General features: G+C 46.1%; 1 protein-coding gene across 6 annotated transcripts in view; it reads left to right on the top strand.

The window, feature by feature from the left end:
- PPP2R5C (protein phosphatase 2 regulatory subunit B'gamma) overlaps positions 1 to 19,136 on the top strand; it is a 1,282,082-nt gene that overhangs the window by 616,496 nt on the left and 646,450 nt on the right. For all 6 annotated transcript variants that reach the window (XM_085626348.1, XM_085626347.1, XM_085626349.1 and 3 more), the window contains 2 exons: positions 18,744 to 18,836; positions 18,931 to 19,061. In XM_085626348.1, the coding sequence (XP_085482474.1) occupies positions 18,744 to 18,836; positions 18,931 to 19,061 (224 nt within the window). The remainder of the gene's footprint in view (positions 1 to 18,743; positions 18,837 to 18,930; positions 19,062 to 19,136) is intronic.

The following is a 19,136-nucleotide window of genomic DNA, read 5'->3' as shown; positions in this document are numbered from 1 at the left end:
GAGTCTGTAAGGTCTCCCTGGGCTTGCAAGATGTGTTTAAACCCTTCCTGCCATCCCACCACATTATCTGTGGCTTAGGTTTGGCCAGTCACACTTTCAATTTACTGTTTATCCTTTTTCCTTACCTAAGTGTCTCGTATGTTCACAAAAGTACATGCGGAGGCCATTTTGGAGGCCGAGGTTGCAGGCATTCCTTTAACTAAAGGATAGGCTTCTAAAGGTGGACTCGCCTCAATCAGTTGTGGACCACAATTAGAAAACCCCGGGCAACCGGGTTAGCAGTCACCCGGTTTTTCCCAACACAAGGGGTAGCTTGGCTCGAGCGGTCGGGGGTCAGGCACCGTGTTAAGCGTACGTCACACCCTCACAATAACCATGCGTTCATCCGTTCCAAAAACGACTCTACACCGTAAAAATTTATGAAAGAATCTCTTTGTGTTTATCTTAATTTTTCTCTTAGTTGCAGGGTTATGACACAAATACAATACAAAAGGATTTTCTTCAGAAATAGCAGGTCAATTAAATAAGAACACTTTGCAGGTGCAATAAATAGGATTAGGTCATAAATACACAAGGAATAAATAGAGGTGCGATAAATACATAGGGCAAATAAATACTGTCAGACAATAAATACAAGGCAGGAATAAATACGGTCAGACAATAAATAAAATACCTTCAATAAATAATATAAGCCATCAAACAATTGCAAATCAGCTCACATTTATGAGGTAGATTGATTTTACCATGCCCAAGTACAGCTTATGGTCACTGGGGTGGCCTGGGGATGTCCCACCTAGAGTGGTCAAGGCTGGGGCCTAAGCTGAGGTAGAATGAGGGAAACCCAAGGTTCTGATTCTTCCAACTACACAGTCCCTCACACAGGTCCCTGCACCAGTCTCAGTTCACCCCCTAGCACTCTCGGGTTGGTCCTAACACCCCTCTAGCCCCAAGAATGGTCTTTTAGGGCTCCACAGGGCCTCAGATGCCCTTTCTACCACTTACTGCCCTTTTCACGAAGATCGGATCCGCTCGGCGCCGGGTCGACGTCGCTGGGCGGCTCCGGTTCGATGTCGCGTCGATCTGTTCCACTTGATGCCGTGTCGATGCCGTGAGGCGGCTCCGGATTGATGTCGCTGGGCGGCCTCGGCTCGATGTCGTGTTCCGGCGTCACAGGGTCACGGTTTCCCCCGCTTCCGGGCGACTCCGGAGTGCCACCTCCACTCCCGACCTCCGTCGGCTCCACTTCGGGTTCCGGCGACTCCGGAGTGCGATCTCCACTCCCGACCTCCTGCGCGCTTCGCCTCGACCTCAGGCGACTCCGGAGTGCGACCTCCACTCCCGACCTCCTGCGCGCTTTACTTCAGCTTCCGGCGACTCCGGAGGGCGGACTTCACTCCCCCGTCGACGCCTCACCTCGACCTCAGGTGACTTCTACTCGACCTCCGGTGTCTCTCCACGACCTCCGTCGGCGCCCTCACTCGACCTCTAGCGGCTCCGGGTACGACGTCTGCATTCTGTCAGCGCCGCTTCTCCACCTCGGGCTCCAGGTCTCCAGGCTTCTCGACGTCGGGTCTCCAGGAGGATTCCACCAAACAGGTCAGGAACTTGCTGTTCTTCTCCTTTATGGCCTGTTCCGGCTGTTCAGGTCCTTAAGATGATTTTCTGGTCTTTATCCCACACAGGGCTTTAGGCTGGGCTTGGTCAGTAGGGACTAGTATCAAGGGTGGGTTTCTGGACCCCACTCCAGGCACAAGTTTCCACCCCTGCTGCCTTACTCCTTCCTCCTTCTGTTTCTCTGTCCTCTCTCCTCTCCAGTCAGGTGCCAACTGCCTACTCCAACTGCCAACTCTGAGCTGGCTTCCCAACATTCCAAACCTGCCTCACACTGTCACAGGGTTCTAGAATGTTCTGGAAGGTACTAGTAGGTTCCAGCTATGTCTCAGGTGACAATGGGTGGCCACCATTTTGTGTTTCAGGCCCTCAGACAGAAGTTCCAGGGGTAGGGAAAATGGCTCCCTGACCCTGCATCAACACTAAAAAGTCTGGTGGTTCCCAAAAAGGAAAAATACTAACAGGGTTTGAGGCAAAAGTGGGACAAAATAAATAATGATGAGGAGGGACCACCCAAAGGGCTGACAGGTCTAACAACCACCTCTGGACAAAGGCCCGAACTCCTGATATAATTTGAGTTTTCTATTAATGAGCGGAAGTCTCACCTGTGCAAGATGCAGAGGTTTCCCTTCGTTACAAATGTTTTAGACACAGTAGCATTCAAGGCGTTTCCACCACTGCAAAGTCCAAGAGTTATAGAATATTCTTTTCAGCTCAATCCTGGGTCTCAGTGAGAATGGCTCTAAGGCTTCTTGGGCTCTTAGACTCGTGCATCCTCATACCTAAAGCCATATGGCATCCGAAGGCCCTGCAGTGGGCTCTGCATCAGCGCTAGCTCTGACTCCATCCCAATCTCACAGTAGACAGCTCAGGACCTTCAGTGGTGGCAGACAAGGCCAGACTGACTTGCAGTTTTGTTAGATACATCGCTTTTATATGGGGGGGGGGGGTCACCTTTGGAAGGTACAGATCAGAGACCTCTGACTTAGATCCAGCTCAGTATCAGTCTTCTAGAACTTCAGGTGATCTCTCTGGATCTGAAAGCCTTCCTGCCATCTATCAAAGGGTGACTGATGTAGATCCTCTCAAGTAACACAACCTTAATCTGCTAATTCAGAAAGCAGGGTGGTGTGCAGTCCTGAACTCTGTGACAGGATGCCCCAAGTCTCTGGAAGTGGTTGTCCCACAGAACGTTTTTCAGGTAGCCAAGCATCTTGCAGATACACTGAGCAGAAGTTGGCTGGCATCTCAAGAGTGACATGTCCACCCTGTAGTGGCGAGAGACGAATTTGTCCAGTAGGGTTTTCTCTAGAGATCTTTTTGTCCCCATGAAACGCGCATGGACGACAATTTTGTGCCTTGGAGTCTCCCACAAAGCATTTGCTTTGCGGCGCATTCTTGTTGAAATGAAACAAAGGACTTTTGTCTGCGTTTTCACTGCTACCTCTTCTGCCTCAAGTTCTGCTGAAGCTCAGGATAGACGGTGTACAAATCTTAATAAGCACAACCTTGGCCAGAAGGGCGAGATATCCAGGGCTCGTGTGTTTCCTATCACCGCAATAGGATGAGGTCCTGCATCTGAGTCTCTACAACTGAGACATCCATGTGTGGAGACTGAACAGCAGCAATTGAAGGCTTTTGAATAACAGCTGAGGTGGTCAATGTTATACTTGCAGCCAGATATCCTCTAAAAAGTCTTGGCTGGTCACTGGGACAGATTTGTTTCCTGTTGTAGGGCTTTAAACCCCTTACAAGCCAGATTTTTTGTTTGTTCTTGCATTAGCTCAGCAAGGTCTATCAATGGACACATTGAAAGGTTATCTGCCTGCTCTTTTGGCCTATCTGTGTTTGCCCGATCAACCACCATCGTTCAACTGTGGCGTCTGATGGGGATGAATGGTGTATTGTGAGGTTCGAAAGGGCACAATGCCAGTTTTTCTCTCCTATGCTTTGCATTGCAGCTCATTGGCTAACCGTGTCACAAATTCCCTTTCCCTTAAAAAATATGTTTACAAAAAAAAAGTGTAAGATTTTCTATGGTGCATTTTCTTTCAGTGACACATTTTTATGAAATTGGTTTTAAAAAAAAATTAAAATTAAATAAAATGTGGCCATTTTAGCCTTTTTTTTAATCTTCAAAGTATATGTAGTGTACCGCTGTACAAAGTTGGAAAAACACATATGTAGGGGCAGCTCCTATGCTATGGCGGAGGAGCGTCGCCCCACTGCTTTTAAGCAGTGCGCTGCAAAGTAAAGGAAGCCTAAAATAATTACTTTGAGTTACTATCATTTTATTTTTCCTGCTGCTTTGTGGGCGGGGCTGCTCTGCTCTCGGAGCAGGGCAGGTGAAGAGTGATTTGCTCACTCCTAAGTGTGCAATGACTGTTTGGTTCGCCCTCTCGGCCACCCAAACCAGTCATGCACACTTTCCCCATTCTCCATGCAGGCTGCATTACAGCCTGCATGGAGAACAAGCCCAGGCCCCCATTCCCTGGTTGAGCGTTGAACCAGGATGCTCAAAATAAATCGCAATGCTGCAGTGCAGCCTTGATTGGTCAGGGCAGCCTTTTCTGTGCTTCCTTTGTCTCGGTCTGACGAGGAGAGCAGGAGCAGAGACTCTGGACAGGCACGGCAAGGTAAGTGTTGCTTTTATTTTTTTATTTTTTCACCGTCCCCATAGCGCACCCGCACCGGCCCTGTCACCCGCGAAAAATGCCAGCCGCCACTGCATATATGTATGATTTTTAAAGTGCTCCGGTATCCCCAAGCATGGTCTGGGCTATTTAGTGCTTTTGACTTTGAGGATTTCCCTAGAGAACTAATATTACAGATGAGTAACTTTTCCTTCCTCCACATTAGATAGGAGTTCTTATTCCTCCAGTCATTCTTCCTGATCCCCAAAATCTCCACCTTATAGAGATGATCGAGTATTGTTACACAAGGTCATTAACAAGGTGGCAAGGAAGTTTAACATTGATATCTCAAACAGGAGCTGATATTTCAGACATTATTGAGACACCACAGTACTTATCTTGAGCCCTTGGGGCCCACTGGCACTTTTTTGGGAGGACCAGCACTTATTTTACCTCATCAGTCCTTGACCAGGACCAAGAGAAGGAAAAACAGAAGCAAGTATTCTGGGACCGGTTTCGGGGCATCACCCCCTATCAGCCAGGCTAGCATGACTCCAGTGGCATGGAGAGCACAGTACCTACGTCTGGGCATACCCATCCCACTTGGTGTGACAAATGCAAAAAGAACAATTAATGGACCGAATGCTGATCAATGTCAAACATTCACCCCAGTACAGAGATCTGGGCCTAAATCTATTGTGTTTTTGCTCCCCCATGCCATTCCAGTTTAGACCTAGCCATATGCAAATCAGCCTTGACCCTGTTCCCCCATGAGAACAGTGCAGCTCGAACTGCCAGACCAGGTCCTCCCTGGTCCACAATCAAGCATTCCATCCATCATCTGTGTCTCTTTTGCTTTCTCGCCCTATGTGCCCAGACATGGGTCCCAGTCTCACTGTGTCACTGGATTCAAGCTAGACTGGCTGATATGCGGAGATGGCCCAAAACCGGTCTCAGGATGCTTGTTTCCCATCCAGGGAGAACATGGCTTGGCAGTTCGGGCTGGACTGTTCCCATGAGGAACAGGGTCATGACTAATTTGCATATGGGTGGGTCTAAACTGGGGTGGCATGGTGAGCAAATGAACGATGGATTTAACCCAGATCTCTTGACTGGGGGGTGAATGTTTGATTTGCTCTGCATTCCATCCATAATCTGTGTGTCTTTTGGTAGTGGATTAGAGGCATGAGGTAAATTCAAGACTGTGCATTATTTGCACCAACATTAAATGGAACTAACCAAGGCTTCTGAGCAGAAATTTTAGCACAGCACTCATTCCTTTTACAAATTAGGCACTGGAGACACAGGTACCAAAACCACAGGCTAGACTGAGGATAGCTCCAGTTCAAGGGTTTTTTGGCCTACCATGCTTCCTTTCTAGACTCTGGCCTCCAGTATAACCTTACATAGAAAAAGTACAGACTGCCTGACTCTGATCGTTTCTCCTTGAGAATTATTAAGTCTTTAAACGTTCTCATTGTCTGCTGCTAAGAAGCACTACAGTGCTGCTGAATGTACCTCACCTGCCCCACCCTGAGAAAAAAGGCAGTATGCGTACACAGTGGGTAATATAGCCTGCCTGACCCCTGCAGAAATGCCTCACAAAACATCACAAAAGATGTTGGATATGCTTTTCTCCAGATCCTCTTTTCAGTGTACATACAGACAACAAACTACAATGGTTGAAGGCACAATTAGAGGTTCTAAAGTTTGTCTGCTTGAGAAAAAAGTTGTTCTTCTTTTAAAGGATATAGTGGAGTTCAACAAAGGACTCAATACTTTTTGAAAATGACAGCAACAACTGCTGCCCCAAGTGCAACTGCTGCAACAAAAGCAGAGGTTTGTAAAACAAAAGCCTCTAAGGCAGGCAATGGATTTCCACTGTGGAAAAGGCAAGACATTAAACTTCAAGGATGCATTCTTTTGTAAACCTGACTGCAAGCTTTCCCTGTTTTGCGCTTTTATACTGGAAAATTCTTCATTTTTGACTGGGGAAACTCCTTACTAAAATTATGTTCTCCCATTTACCCTGTTGTAAGCTGCAATTGTGTTTTTTAAATGAATGGTAGTAGTTGGGCAACAGTACATAATAAGTACTTAGTTGTCTATCCATACTTGCACAACTTGTTGCTGAAAGTTAGTTGAAAATCAAAACATCAGCAAAACTCTAAGACTATTCAGAATCTTCTCTCGTATTTAAGGTGTGTAGAACTTAACAGCTTTAAGTCCGCATCCAGTGCTATTGGGGGTGAGGAGGAGGGGGTTGGGTAAATAATTAACACTAGAAACAAAAGTGTCTCCTTCGGAGTTGAAACAACATGCATGAAATGAAATGAAAAATAGATTTATAGAGCGCGGTTGCTGCCCAGGGGCGTCCAAGCGCTAGAGACCAGAATAGAAACAGCTTGACAGAGGTAACTTGCTGAAATTACTGAGGGGGGGTTAAACAGAAAAGTCTTCAGCTGTTTTCGGAATGAGGAGAGGTTAGGGTTGGATCTAAGATGAAGAGGGAGTGAGTTCCAGGTCTTGGCGGCATTATAGGTGAACGGCCTGCCGCCCGTCCTTGCCTTTTTTATTCTCGGAGCTATAGCCATAAAGGCCTGGCTAGATCGAAGGTTTCTACTGGGTTGGTACTGTTTTACTAGGTCGCAGGTAATCATAGGACCTGTGTCCCAAAAGGCCTGATGGGCAATACACATGGCCTTGAAGATGATTCTCTGTCGCACTGGTAGCCAGTGCAGGCTGATCAGACCAGGTATGGCTGATTGTCTGCGTGGGAGCTGTAACAATGTGCGGGCCGCACAGTTCTGCACTATCTGTAGTCTACGCAAGGTGTACTCCGGGGCGCCAAGGTAGAGGACATTGTTGAAGTCTAAGCGGGACTGTATTAGACCCTGGATGGCCACCTGCTTTGCCTCCATAGGTAAAAGAGGGAGGACTTTCTTTAGCATCCTAAGAAGTCCGAAGCAGGTAGCCGAGAGTTTTGTAGCCTGGATGTTAAATGAGAGGGTCTTGTCCAGCCACACCCCAAGGCTCTTAATATTGTCCTTGGGTACTGGGGGGGTACCTAGACAAGGAGGCCACAAGGAGTTGAAGAAGGTGGGGTTTGAGGGGCCCAGGAGCATCAGCTCCGTTTTGTCCCCATTGAGCTTAAGGGATGAGGAGGTCATCCAGCCCTTTACCTCCTCTAAGCACTTTTTTAGCCCCCCTGACGACGGCAGGTTGGCCTCCTGCGCCAAGGAGACCACCAGCTGGGTGTCGTCCGCGTAAGAAATGATCTTACCCCAAATGGACGAACAACCTCAGCCAGTGGTCTCATATAGATGTTGAAAAGCGCAGGGCTTAAAGAGGAGCCTTGTGGGACTCCACACCTCAACGGCCTACTCATGGACACTGAACTTTGAATGATCTGTCAGTCAAGAAGGATTTGAGCCATAGCCAAGCTCCATCCACTATTCCGACACTCGAGAGGTGGCTCAGCAGGGTGTCATGGCTGACCGTATCAAATGCCGCGCTTAGGTCAAGGAGGATCACTGCCACTGACCCCCCTGATCTAGGATTTTTCTGGTTTCCTCAGTGACTGCTAGGAGGGCAGTCTCTGTTCCGTGTCTGGGTCTAAAACCCGTCTGGGTGGCATCTAACAGCTGGTTGTTTTCGAGAAAATTCACCAGCTGGAGATTGATGTACCTCTCAAGGATTTTGCTCACCCATGGGGAGCAGAGAAATCGGCCGGTAGTTGCTAAAGTCAGAGGGATCCAGATTGGTTTTTTTTAGCAGCGCTCGGACCATGGCCCGCTTCAAAGCGGGAGGGACAGTGCCAGAGGTGATGGAGGCGTTCAGGAGGTCCATAATGGTTGGTAAAGTGACCTGAGATGCTAACATCATGACTTCTGGAGGTGCTGGGTCGCATGGAGACCCATATTTTACCTTGCGGGCAATGGACTCCAAGGATTCAAGGTCTAGAGGGGGGGGAAGTGGTCCAGTGTTGGTAGGGGTTCTGATAAAGTGTCTCCCAGATTTATTTGGTCCTGAGCTATAGGGACAGTAGCTGTAGGGGAGAATGATGAATAGATTTTATTAACTTTTTGGTGGAAAAATTCTGCCAAGTCGTTGCAGTGGGCTGTTGTTTTTTCCTCGTGCAAGCTAGAAGATGGAAGTTTTGTAAGTTTTTTCAGTATTTGAAAAATTTCCTTAGGTTTGGATTTAGCTAGTATGATTTTATCAGAGAAGTATACAGATTGGGCAGCTTTGACCTCGGCTTTGTAGGTATTAATTGCCTCTCGGTATCGGGTTTTTTCCTCCAAAGAGTAATCTAGACGCAATTGTCTTTCTGATTTCCTGCATTGGCGTTTCTTTTCCCTGAGAGCCTCTGAGTACCAGGGGGCAGTTTTATGGGAACGTTTCAGCGTTATTTTACTCAGGGGGAGAGTGGCTTCAAGGGATTGTGTGATCCAGTCTTCGAAATTCTGGTTGGCCAAACATGGATCCTCATTGTAGGAGGGTTGGTCAATCGCGAGTCTACTTGCCCATTCATCGGCTGGTAGCCGCGCCCAGGATCTGGCGTGTCTTACCGTGGGTCTCACGGGGGGTGGCTTAAATGTGGTCCAGGTGAAAGGCACCAGTAGATGATCAGTCCACGGGAGGGAGATTGGTGGCCCAACCATGAGGTCTGCACAGTTACTGAACACAGGGTCCAGTAAGTGGCCCTTAGCGTGAGTCGGGGCCTTCACTCGTTGGACTAATTGTAGAGCAGCTAGGTCGTCTGCAAGTGTCATAGCTGTATGGTCCAGGGCAGTATCAAAATGAAAATTGAGATCCCCTAGCAAAGTATAGTTAGAGGCAGTGCTAACGCGTTCAGCCACAATCGAAGGAAGGAGATTGTGAAACTGTTTGTTGGGGCCCGGGAGGCGATATATTACTGTTCCTGAAAAGCAGTTGTTAGGGGAGAGTTCCAGAATAAAAGCTAAGCTCTCACAGTCTGGAATTGCTTCAGGGATAATTCGACAGTGGTATTGCTCTTTATATATAATTGCTAAGCCTCCTCCTCTCCCCTCAGGACGATCCTGCCGAATAATTTGGAACCCTGGAGGGAGGGCTGTCACTAAGACAGGGTCGGAGTCCGACGCGAGCCACATTTCAGTAAGAAACACTGCATCTGGCATGCGTTCCTCTAACAAAGGGGCAACTTCCACCCTATGTTTTGGCAGGGATCTGCAGTTTAACAGAAACCTACAGTACTCCTGTTTCGCATCTTGGACCTGCTTAGGTTTAAGAGATAGTTTACATTTTGGACAGATATCTGGGAGCTCTATAGCATGATAACAGTGCAAGCCACAATCAGTTCCTAAGGGCCTTATGCTGCGGAGAGTTTCCACGCTATATTGTCTGGTCTTTTGTGACTGAGATGTAAGGGGTATGGCCCTCGGCCCGGTCCAGGCGCGGATGGGCGCAGACGGGCTTGCCTTAGGCGCGCAAACGGCGCGTCCGCTGCGCGTCTGGAAGATGCACATGCTAAATAGTATGCAGGGAGGGGGGTGTGGCCTGATGGTAGTGGGCGTGGCCTATGTGTCCCGGGGAATGGCGGCAACAAGAGAAAGTATCCCGCGGCAGCGCTAGAATCCGCTGCGTGGGGGTGCCCAGGGGAGAGTGAAAGGTGAGTGTTGTATTAAAATCACAACAAGAATACACTCAAAAGTTTTAAAATTCGGCAAGCGTCTCTCCCGGCTTCCGCCTCAGGAGGTCAAAGGTCTTCTGTTCGCGCTCTTACTCAGCGCGCCTTAAATACCTTGATCAGGGGGGCGTGGCCTGATGGTAGTGGGCGTGGCCTATGTGTCCCGGGGAATGGCGGCAACAAGAGAAAGTATCCCGCGGCAGCGCTAGAATCCGCTGCACGGGGGTGCCCAGGGGAGAGTGAAAGGTGAGTATTGTATTAAAATCACAACATGAATACACTCAAAAGTTTTAAAATTCGGCAAGCGTCTCTCCCGGCTTCCGCCTCAGGAGGTCAAAGGTCTTCTGTTCGCGCTCTTACTCAGCGCGCCTTAAATACCTTGATCAGGGGGGCGTGGCCTGATGGTAGTGGGCGTGGCCTATGTGTCCCGGGGAATGGCGGCAACAAGAGAAAGTATCCCGCGGCAGCGCTAGCATCCGCTGCGCGGGGGTGCCCAGGGGAGAGTGAAAGGTGAGTATTGTATTAAAATCACAACAAGAATACACTCAAAAGTTTTAAAATTCGGCAAGCGTCTCTCCCGGCTTCCGCCTCAGGAGGTCAAAGGTCTTCTGATGTTCTTTTTCTGAAAACAAGTTGTTCCATCATTCATACAAGCCTCATCTCAGCTGGGCTGCTTAGCATCATACACTTTTCTAATACCCAGTACCAGGCAAACAAGTAGGTCCACTTCAAGAAGGTCCATAAGATCCATGATGCCTAAAGGCAGGAGACTGGAAAGACAAGACTGTCAAATTTGCCCACTCTGTCTCTTGCTGGTCATCATGGATGTGCCAGTCGAGATCTGGGGGCCCACGTGTAGATCTGACTGCTTGGATCAGGTTGTCACAACTGAAGGCTGTCCGTCTGGCTTCTGAAACCCTTCCTTTTCATTCATTTCTGCTACAGCAATACAATTTGTAATTGACAACGCAATAACCATGTACTACATCAAGAAACTAGAGGGAACCAGATCAAAGGTACTGTCAAAAGAATCACAATCTGTTTAGCTCTGGTGAGAAACATTTCCCTGATGGCAGTCCATCTTCTGGGCTTGCAGAACTAAAAAGCAAAGAAACTGAACTGTGGCGTTCTGGATGATATTTTTCACCTATGGGAAACTCTGCATATCAACTTGTTGACTACAGGAGAAAATGCTCCACCCTTGGCATCCAGATTCTCAGAACCTGAGTCCAGGGAGAAGCGCACTTTTGTAGACTGTTTGAGAACATTTGTATATTCTTTCTCTCCAATTCCCTAGCTCTCTATGCCATCAAAATGATTTGGTGCAAAATAGCAGTGACCCTCATTGTCCTGGATTGGCCTGCACTATGAGGGTATGCAGATCTACTTGAATCTCACAGGAGTCTGTGCGCACAACCTGGACCTGTTTTTAGGTCTTGCGTGGTGTTGCAGAGCAAAGCGCTGCTCGCCTCGGCGAGATTTATTGTGAATGAGGATTTTCAGAAAAGGGCTTTAAGCCCCACCCCTCATTTCCTTCGGCTGGCGGCACCGTTTATGCTAAACGGTGGCCTGCCATTGGAAATGATGGTTTTTGGGTGATGCCTTTCCGCCTCCTATCGGACTGGGTTGCCTGCTTTGCTGCTGTCGCAAAGCAATTTCTTTTCTTTATGAGGCCGTTTGTTTCTAATTAGAAACACATGGCCCATAAAGACAAGAGATCAATGCTTGTTCCACCCATGCTCCGGCTGCAGCGCGGTCCTCTTTCACTTTCGGGACCGTGCTTGATTATTTAATTAATTTGCCATGGAATTTGCCAGTCGGGCAGTTTTCACTTTTGCGGCTGGACTGCGCTTGTTTTTTTTTTAGTTATTTGCAGCGGCCTGGTTTGTTATGGTATGAGCTAAATTATTGGACAGCTGTAATAGTAGGCCTTTCACCTACAAATATTTGGACATAGCGTTTAACTAATTAAACTATCTTGCAAGCTATTACCATATGTTGTGACTTTGGACCACGTCTTGGCCTTTTAATTTGATTAACTTTTAGTTTTCCCCTGCAGCGCAGGGGGAGGTGGGGGCACCACGCTTCAGGGAGTCTGAGATATCGGCGTTTCAGGGTCCTCTCCCCACTGTTGCAGGGAGCTTCCATAATTGTATGTTAGGCTACTGTTCCAGTCATCTCTGTCTCTACGGAACGGGACATAATCAGGAAATACTGTCCTTCCAAACCCGCACTGTTGTTAAACTAGACGACGACTTGCCAAAGCATCGTGACATAGCGCATTGAGTTGAGCGCTACTTGCGGATATTTGCACGTTACTGGATTACATCCCTTAGTGACCCTGTCTACCTTCCATCTTTATGCGTCGGTACAACGGATGCCTCTACTTTGGGTGTTGACACGTGTAATTCAAGCAGTGCCATGACGCGATTCAGTTTGTGCTTTTTGCTGCTGAAGTAAAAACGCCACTCAGTGCTCAGCTCGGACGTGTAAGAGTGGAGCCGTGCATGGAGTGGGCTTCCTCATACCCAGTGGAGAGTCACGCGGGCGGGGGATAAGAAGGTGGGTGCAACTAAAAGAAGTGGAGTAGGAGGAGGCAAGAGCTCTGATGTAAAGAAACCACTAGCTCCGTAGAGCAGATGGACGAAGGGGTTCTACCGGGTGGACGAGGCTTTACAGAGCAGATTAAGGCTGCTCGGCCCTCACTAAGGATAGTCGCAGGTGCAGGTAGAAGGGATGTTTGGCAAGGATTGTAGGGGGAGAGGACATGGGAGAGTTACACGAATAGAACAAGCATTGAAAATGCATTAGGTCTCGCCTTTGATTAAGTTAAAGCCATTTGCTTTGCTAATGGTATTGTATAGCAAAGCAAATGGCTTTAACTTAATGAATGGCGAGACCTATTGCATTTTTAATGCTTGTTCTAGTATGTTAGACTACTTCATCCCATTCTGCACTTGCTGAACTCAATTGCCTGACTCCTGAGTACCTGTATAATGTTCACCTGGCTTTACCAGCTGATCGCATGAAAATCCTGAAATGAAGCTTAAGCCTTCCATATTTTTTTCATAAGCTTTCAAATTGAAGATGGTCTGTGTATGGTCGTTCCAGAGGCAGATGAATCCGGGAATTTGCAAAGGACAAATAGTGTTACCCTACCTAATTTATTAAGCAAAATATGGCCTTCATTTTTCCTCTAAATGCGTGTGGGTAATAATTTGAATTATTTATTGTGGTGGAAGGTACTCCTCCATAAGTAAATCACTAGCCTATTAGTTCCAGCCTAAAATTTCAGTATTTTAAACCTGAGTTCAACCCTTGGTAGCTGTGGCACAAATCAAAATGACTTCTCTTAGAGAGAAAATTAGTATGTCAGTTACGAGTAACAAAACAGTTAATTTGAAAATGCAATACACTAAAAGTTTCACTCAATTTTTAAATACAAGGTAACATTTAATAACCAAAATTACACAAATCAAAAAAAAGGGAACAAGAAACATGATTTTTTTTAAAAGATTTATGAGAAAAAGTTCAGAAGGAGTAAAGTGCCAATATGTAGCAAATCGTTGTGGGTGACCTGTATCTAGGTACGATTTGAGGCTGACCGCAATGGAGCACGGGTGAGAGACTCCGAACAAGAATATGCCTGAGTACTTAGTCCATAAAATGGAAGTCGAGATTCACTAACAGCGCAAGGTTGCAGGCTGTATCTGAGCAAGTCCTCTTGAAGCCGGATAGCCTTTTGTCGAAGTCCCGCTGAAGCTTTTGATTTTGGCATTAGAAGCTCTGAGAGTGAAGAGTTCACATTCTGCACCCAGGGACATCCTATTTTTGGGTGTATACTTTTTGCCCTTCAACCGGTCTGGATTTCTGTGTTTAGACTTAGTCTATTTTTTGGAGCCCAGTAGGGGAAAACTGCAGACTGAATAGGACGACGAATTATTCAAGGTCTGTTCACCATCCTGCAGAGGGCCGTATTTGCTACTGTGTAGAAGCTCCAAGAGAGCAGCTTATTTGTTCAGCCCAGTGAAGTCGCACGTTGGCCAGATTGATTTAGGTGGTTAGTCCTGGTCCTCCAGTGGCCGCAAGTCATAATTTTCTGAGATTGTAGAGGGAAGTCCTCATAAACACTGCAAAGAGTCCCAGGACCTCAAGGACAGCACTTAGGGGTCAGGACTCCAGAAGAGGCCACAGCAGGGTCCAGTCTAGGTCCTGTTGCAACTGGTCAGATGGGTGCTTGAGGAAAAAGGCCTTGTACAGCCCGTTGTATGCCTCTAGCCACCCAGGTGATCGGCTAACTGGCCCTTGGTGTCCACTACTTTTTCTTGGGTACAAGTGGAAGCAGGTCAGCCCTCCTGTCTAAAATCATTAAATATAATGGGGTTGCCCTATGTCCCTTAGAACCTGGGTATACAGTTATAAACTCAAAGGAGCTCTGTTTAGTAACCATTCTTGCACAAGAATTGTGAAAAAATGTTGACCATTCAGTATTGATACCAAAGGGTCACAAAATGATCCCTTTGAAGGAGAATGTTGGCTTTTTTTTAAATGCCAAACATGAAAAACCACAATTGTGACACAAAAGACTATTTCGAGTTAAATATATTTATTACCATATATCTAACATTTCTTCTACTTCATACATATTCACTTTTTTTGTTTTTTAAATAATAAAGCGCTGCCCATCACACTCAAAGCACATACGATAAATTACAAAAACATATACATGGTGGGAATGAAATAATCCCAGAGTTCACTCGCAGAACATGAGAAAATGAAAGTGTTTGATGTCCAAAAAATTGATGTTCAGAATATCCTTATATCTTTGTTTTGTATCATAGGATAGATGACGTGGGGCATAAAATAATGTTGACGTTTCAACCCTATGATATTGTGTTGGTAACTCCGCATCATAACGGGTCTTCCTCAGGACTAAAGTGTTAAAAACCAGACAGCCTGTAAGGAAATGATATCTTACGTTAATGTTGTGCATGTTATATATAGTGGTTTAAATAAATAAAGTAAGATGAAGTGGGGGATCCATTGGTGGTCGCTCACCTTCAAAAGATGTTTTCTGACACACACAGCTTGTGTCCTTTCAAATATCAACATCAAATTGTTCCATAACACCATGGACCCCAGCCGGGGTTCACAAGGAGAGAAAAATATATATGGAAGATGTTTGCAAACACTCAATATTAGGTGTGCTACAATAGTCTACATGGAAAGGCCTCTTGTTAATAAAAATGCTCACCTTCAGGTGGAGGGGGTATAAATCACCCGGTAAAGCCTCATGTATGGTTCCCTTCGATTAATAAAGTACTTCAATAGGATTCTGTAATAGAAGTGCATAAAGAAGGTGTAATGTCCCCCTGCTGTGGCATCAATAATGCATGTGGCATGTCAAAGTTTGGCTAGTAATGTAACCTTAAAGACTGCATTTCACCAATATGCATGTGGAGGACCTGGTTTAAACCAAAGACTCTATCCAGTGGTTACTATCTGCAGGAAAAACGCTATTGAGTTATCGTCCCCCTGATTTTGGAAGTCAAATGACCAAGAAAATAAAACATACCGTAATTCTCATTAATGGGAATTTCTCATTGGAACAGCAATCGGCTTACCTGCGTCTCCTCTTTGTGTGCCGACGCACTCTGAGGAAGGAAAGATTTGTAACCTCTGGGTAGAGCTGGCGTCCACGTGCATGCATAGGAATGCGTGATACTGCCAGAAAGGAGTTTCTTCACTGATGTAACCAACCAGCGGCACTGAGGCGGCTGGGTGCAGGGTGCAAATACAGTTGAAGTTTGTTTGCTGGTGAACAGATCCGCTGTGCTCAGGAGATCTTTGTCCATGTTGAAGGCAGGCAGTCCTCCGAGGGTTTTGGAGGTTGCTGGGCTGCAGGACGAGTCATCTTTTGACGCAGGATTGTCGAGGCCTGCAGACAGGCCGGTAGGGCTGGTGCCAAGTCAATAGATCTCTGTAGTCTTCTCTGCTGATGCAACACTGTGGTGTCGGGTTTGTTTTGGTTCGTCAGAAACTGAAGTTCAGGGTCTGGGGATGCCACCTTAATACTAGATTTAAGGGAGTGACAGGTAGTGGCCAATGGTCCTCTTACCTGGGGTGTGTACACCCTCTATTATGCCCACCTCCTTTGGGAGGCGGTCATAATCCTAGCCCTGATTGGGTAAGTCACACCGTCTTCAAGATGGTGGGTACTGAAAAGTGTACTTCACCTTGCCTCCAGCACCTGAGGGGTGGAGTTGGCAAAGGTTGGCACACGTCCTACTCTTGCAGAGTTTTCTTGCCTGTTCTCCCACCAAAAGGGGTTGAGGAAAGGAAGGGGGGCCTGCTTCTTCTATCAGGAGAGGCTGGGGTCATGTTACAAAGGCGGCAAGGCCTTTGAATCTCCTTGCTACAGATGGCCCTTCCGGGTCAGGGGGAGGTGTGAACACCTTCACCCAGGCCAGGCATTGTTCTTGACCTCTGTGCGCGAAGGCGCTCACCCCATGAGGTTAGAAAACTGTATGGTGGTAGCAGGCTGGCTTAGGCCAGTCGGTGACCATACTAAGTGTTAGTAGGTTTCAGCGGACCCCCCTCTAAGGGATCCTCTGTGTGCAATTTGTAATAAATCTGACACTGGAATCATGCTGGCTTATTATAATGAGATATTTGGTTCCAAACCTCCCATACTTCAGTGAAGCCATCATGGAGCTGGGGAACTCGTAATGACGAGTGTGCAGCCCATGTACTTACTATGGCGTCCCTGGTTTCTTACAAAATCCAGGAATTGACAAGGATATTGCAGGAGCATATCTACTCATGCAGATATACCCTCACAGGAGTTATAGTGCGCCCTGTCTTCGGGCTAAGGCCTGCTAGAGTGGTGTCTTACCTATATCCCATGCAGTTTTTGTGGGCATGGCACACATGGATGGGTGCCATGTTAACTCTTCACTTTTGTCTGCACCTAGACTGGCAGTGTGCATGTGCTTGGTAAGGGGTCCTGTAAGGTAGCACAATTCGTGCTGCAGCTCTTTAGGACCCTCTTTAACCACAAGGCCTTTAGTGTCAGGGGTAGCTTTTACTAGGGATTTATATTTGAGCTAAAGTGGTGCCAATTTTGGAAGCAATAGTTGCAGTTTACGAAAGAAGCTCTGGCACAAAAGAAACACTTTCCTACTTCTGGTCATAAAGCAGCCTCCTGAAGCTTGAGTGCGTGTTCCATCAGAGCTATGGCTGCTACAATGGCATTGCAATGTGAAGTTCTAGGCCTCAACATTTGTCAGGCAGCAACGTGGACATCTTTGCACACGTTAACCAAGCACTACTGCCTGGACAGTCAAGTATGCAGGGACGGCCTTTTTGGCCGCTCTGTCCTGCAGGACTTTCTGGTCTAAACTTGTCAGCAGTCCCTCCTCTGGAAATGGTATTTCTTGGATATCTATTCAAAGGTAATGAATCTGTGGCTAGATGTCTCTAGCAGATGGAAAAGTTATTTACCTTCAGTAATGCCTTATCCGGTAGAGACATGATCTAGCTGTGGATTCCTTACCAACCCACCCATCCTTCCCGCAGTGCAAACAGGTTTCTATGGTCATGGCGGATCCCTTTCAGGACCCTAGTTGTTCAGAAACACACTAATGTCAGTGCACTTCATAGCTCCGGGATTCTGGCATGGAAAGTTGTTAAAAGTAACTGGCGTCAGCGTGCCTAGGTGGTGCCTATATAGGTGATATGGACATCACATCGGTGCAGACGACGCCGACTACTTCACGCGGAGCCGATTGACACCACTTACAAGCGCAGGGGTCTTGCTGGAAGAAAAATCTCCGGATCCAGTCTGATGCCTGAGAAATTCAAAGGTAAGAAATCTGCGGCTAGATCATGTCTCTACCAGATAAGGCATAACCGAAGGCAAGTAACTTGTCATTCTGGTGGATAATCTCGTCTTGCTGCCATGATGGAACGGAAAAAACAGATACAAATCTGACAGCACAACAGTTGGGGTGCTTTATGGTGTCGGCAACATCACAGGGGCATCACTTCTGGGGTTGAATTGAGCCGGCACCCCATACCATCAAGGGAGAAATATTTTTCAGATCAGTCTGGCACCTCGGGAAGTATTCAAGAGGTAAGGAATCTGCAGAGTATCGACTGAAAATATTATTACCGAAGGTAAGAGACTTTGTTCTTCCATTCAAGTACAAAGTCACTGCCAAATTGAGCAAGTTATTCAGATAGTTATAAAAATGGCTGAAAGGTTTTAATTTGTAGTTCAAGATCTCTCAAATATTTCCTCTTTTGTTTTCCTTTGAAAATAGTCCCAGGTTGTAAGAGGAGATAGTCTATTTCTACCTATTGCATAATAAACTAATATGACTTATTTTCCAGTGTAAGAGTGTGACATAATGTAATTATTTTTTATAGTGGCAAAGCCATTGTGCAGCCCAGCCGTTTTGCAGGATTTGTGGTGTAAAATGCTGTAATAGTTACGCATTTCTTAAGCTTGTTATGAGCTAGCATGCATGGTTTCCCCTCTGCTAGAAGTTGACTGTACTTCCTTTGCAGGAGAATGCAATCTGTATCTTTATTTTAGAAAAAATATTAACCGTTAAAAGATCAAAATAGATTATACAGTACATTAGCAATTAAGGTGACAAGTGGAACGAATGAGAACGAAAAAGAAACATTCAAACATGCAAAAAAGTTTAAGTTTGGTGTTGCAGATACTTAAATAAATCAAGGTTTTAGTAACTATACGTAAAGTGTTTTTTTCCCTTTGATTTCCATCAGTCTGTAAATAATATACTTTTATTTTGTTTCAGCTCGTTTATGAATTTTTCCTACGATTTTTAGAGTCTCCAGACTTCCAACCTAATGTAGCCAAGAAATATATTGATCAGAAATTTGTACTGCAGGTAATGAAAAAAAGATAATTAATACAAAACAATATATTTTCATAATATATTAGCATGGATTGTCTTGATCTTAAAGTATTATTTTCTCCCAAAGCTTTTAGAGCTCTTCGACAGTGAAGATCCACGCGAAAGGGATTTCCTTAAAACTACGCTTCATAGAATTTATGGAAAATTCTTAGGCCTTCGGGCATACATCAGGAAACAAATAAATAATATATTTTATAGGTAGGTGAAAAGATTAATATGCTTTATTACCTATGTTACAATTATCTAGCTTATAACCTTTTCTTAGCTGTATTT

Source organism: Triturus cristatus, chromosome 9 (genome assembly GCF_964204655.1).
Source record: "Triturus cristatus chromosome 9, aTriCri1.1, whole genome shotgun sequence".
Classification (NCBI taxonomy): Eukaryota; Metazoa; Chordata; class Amphibia; order Caudata; family Salamandridae; genus Triturus; species Triturus cristatus.
This window is presented reverse-complemented; position numbering and strand designations above follow the sequence as displayed.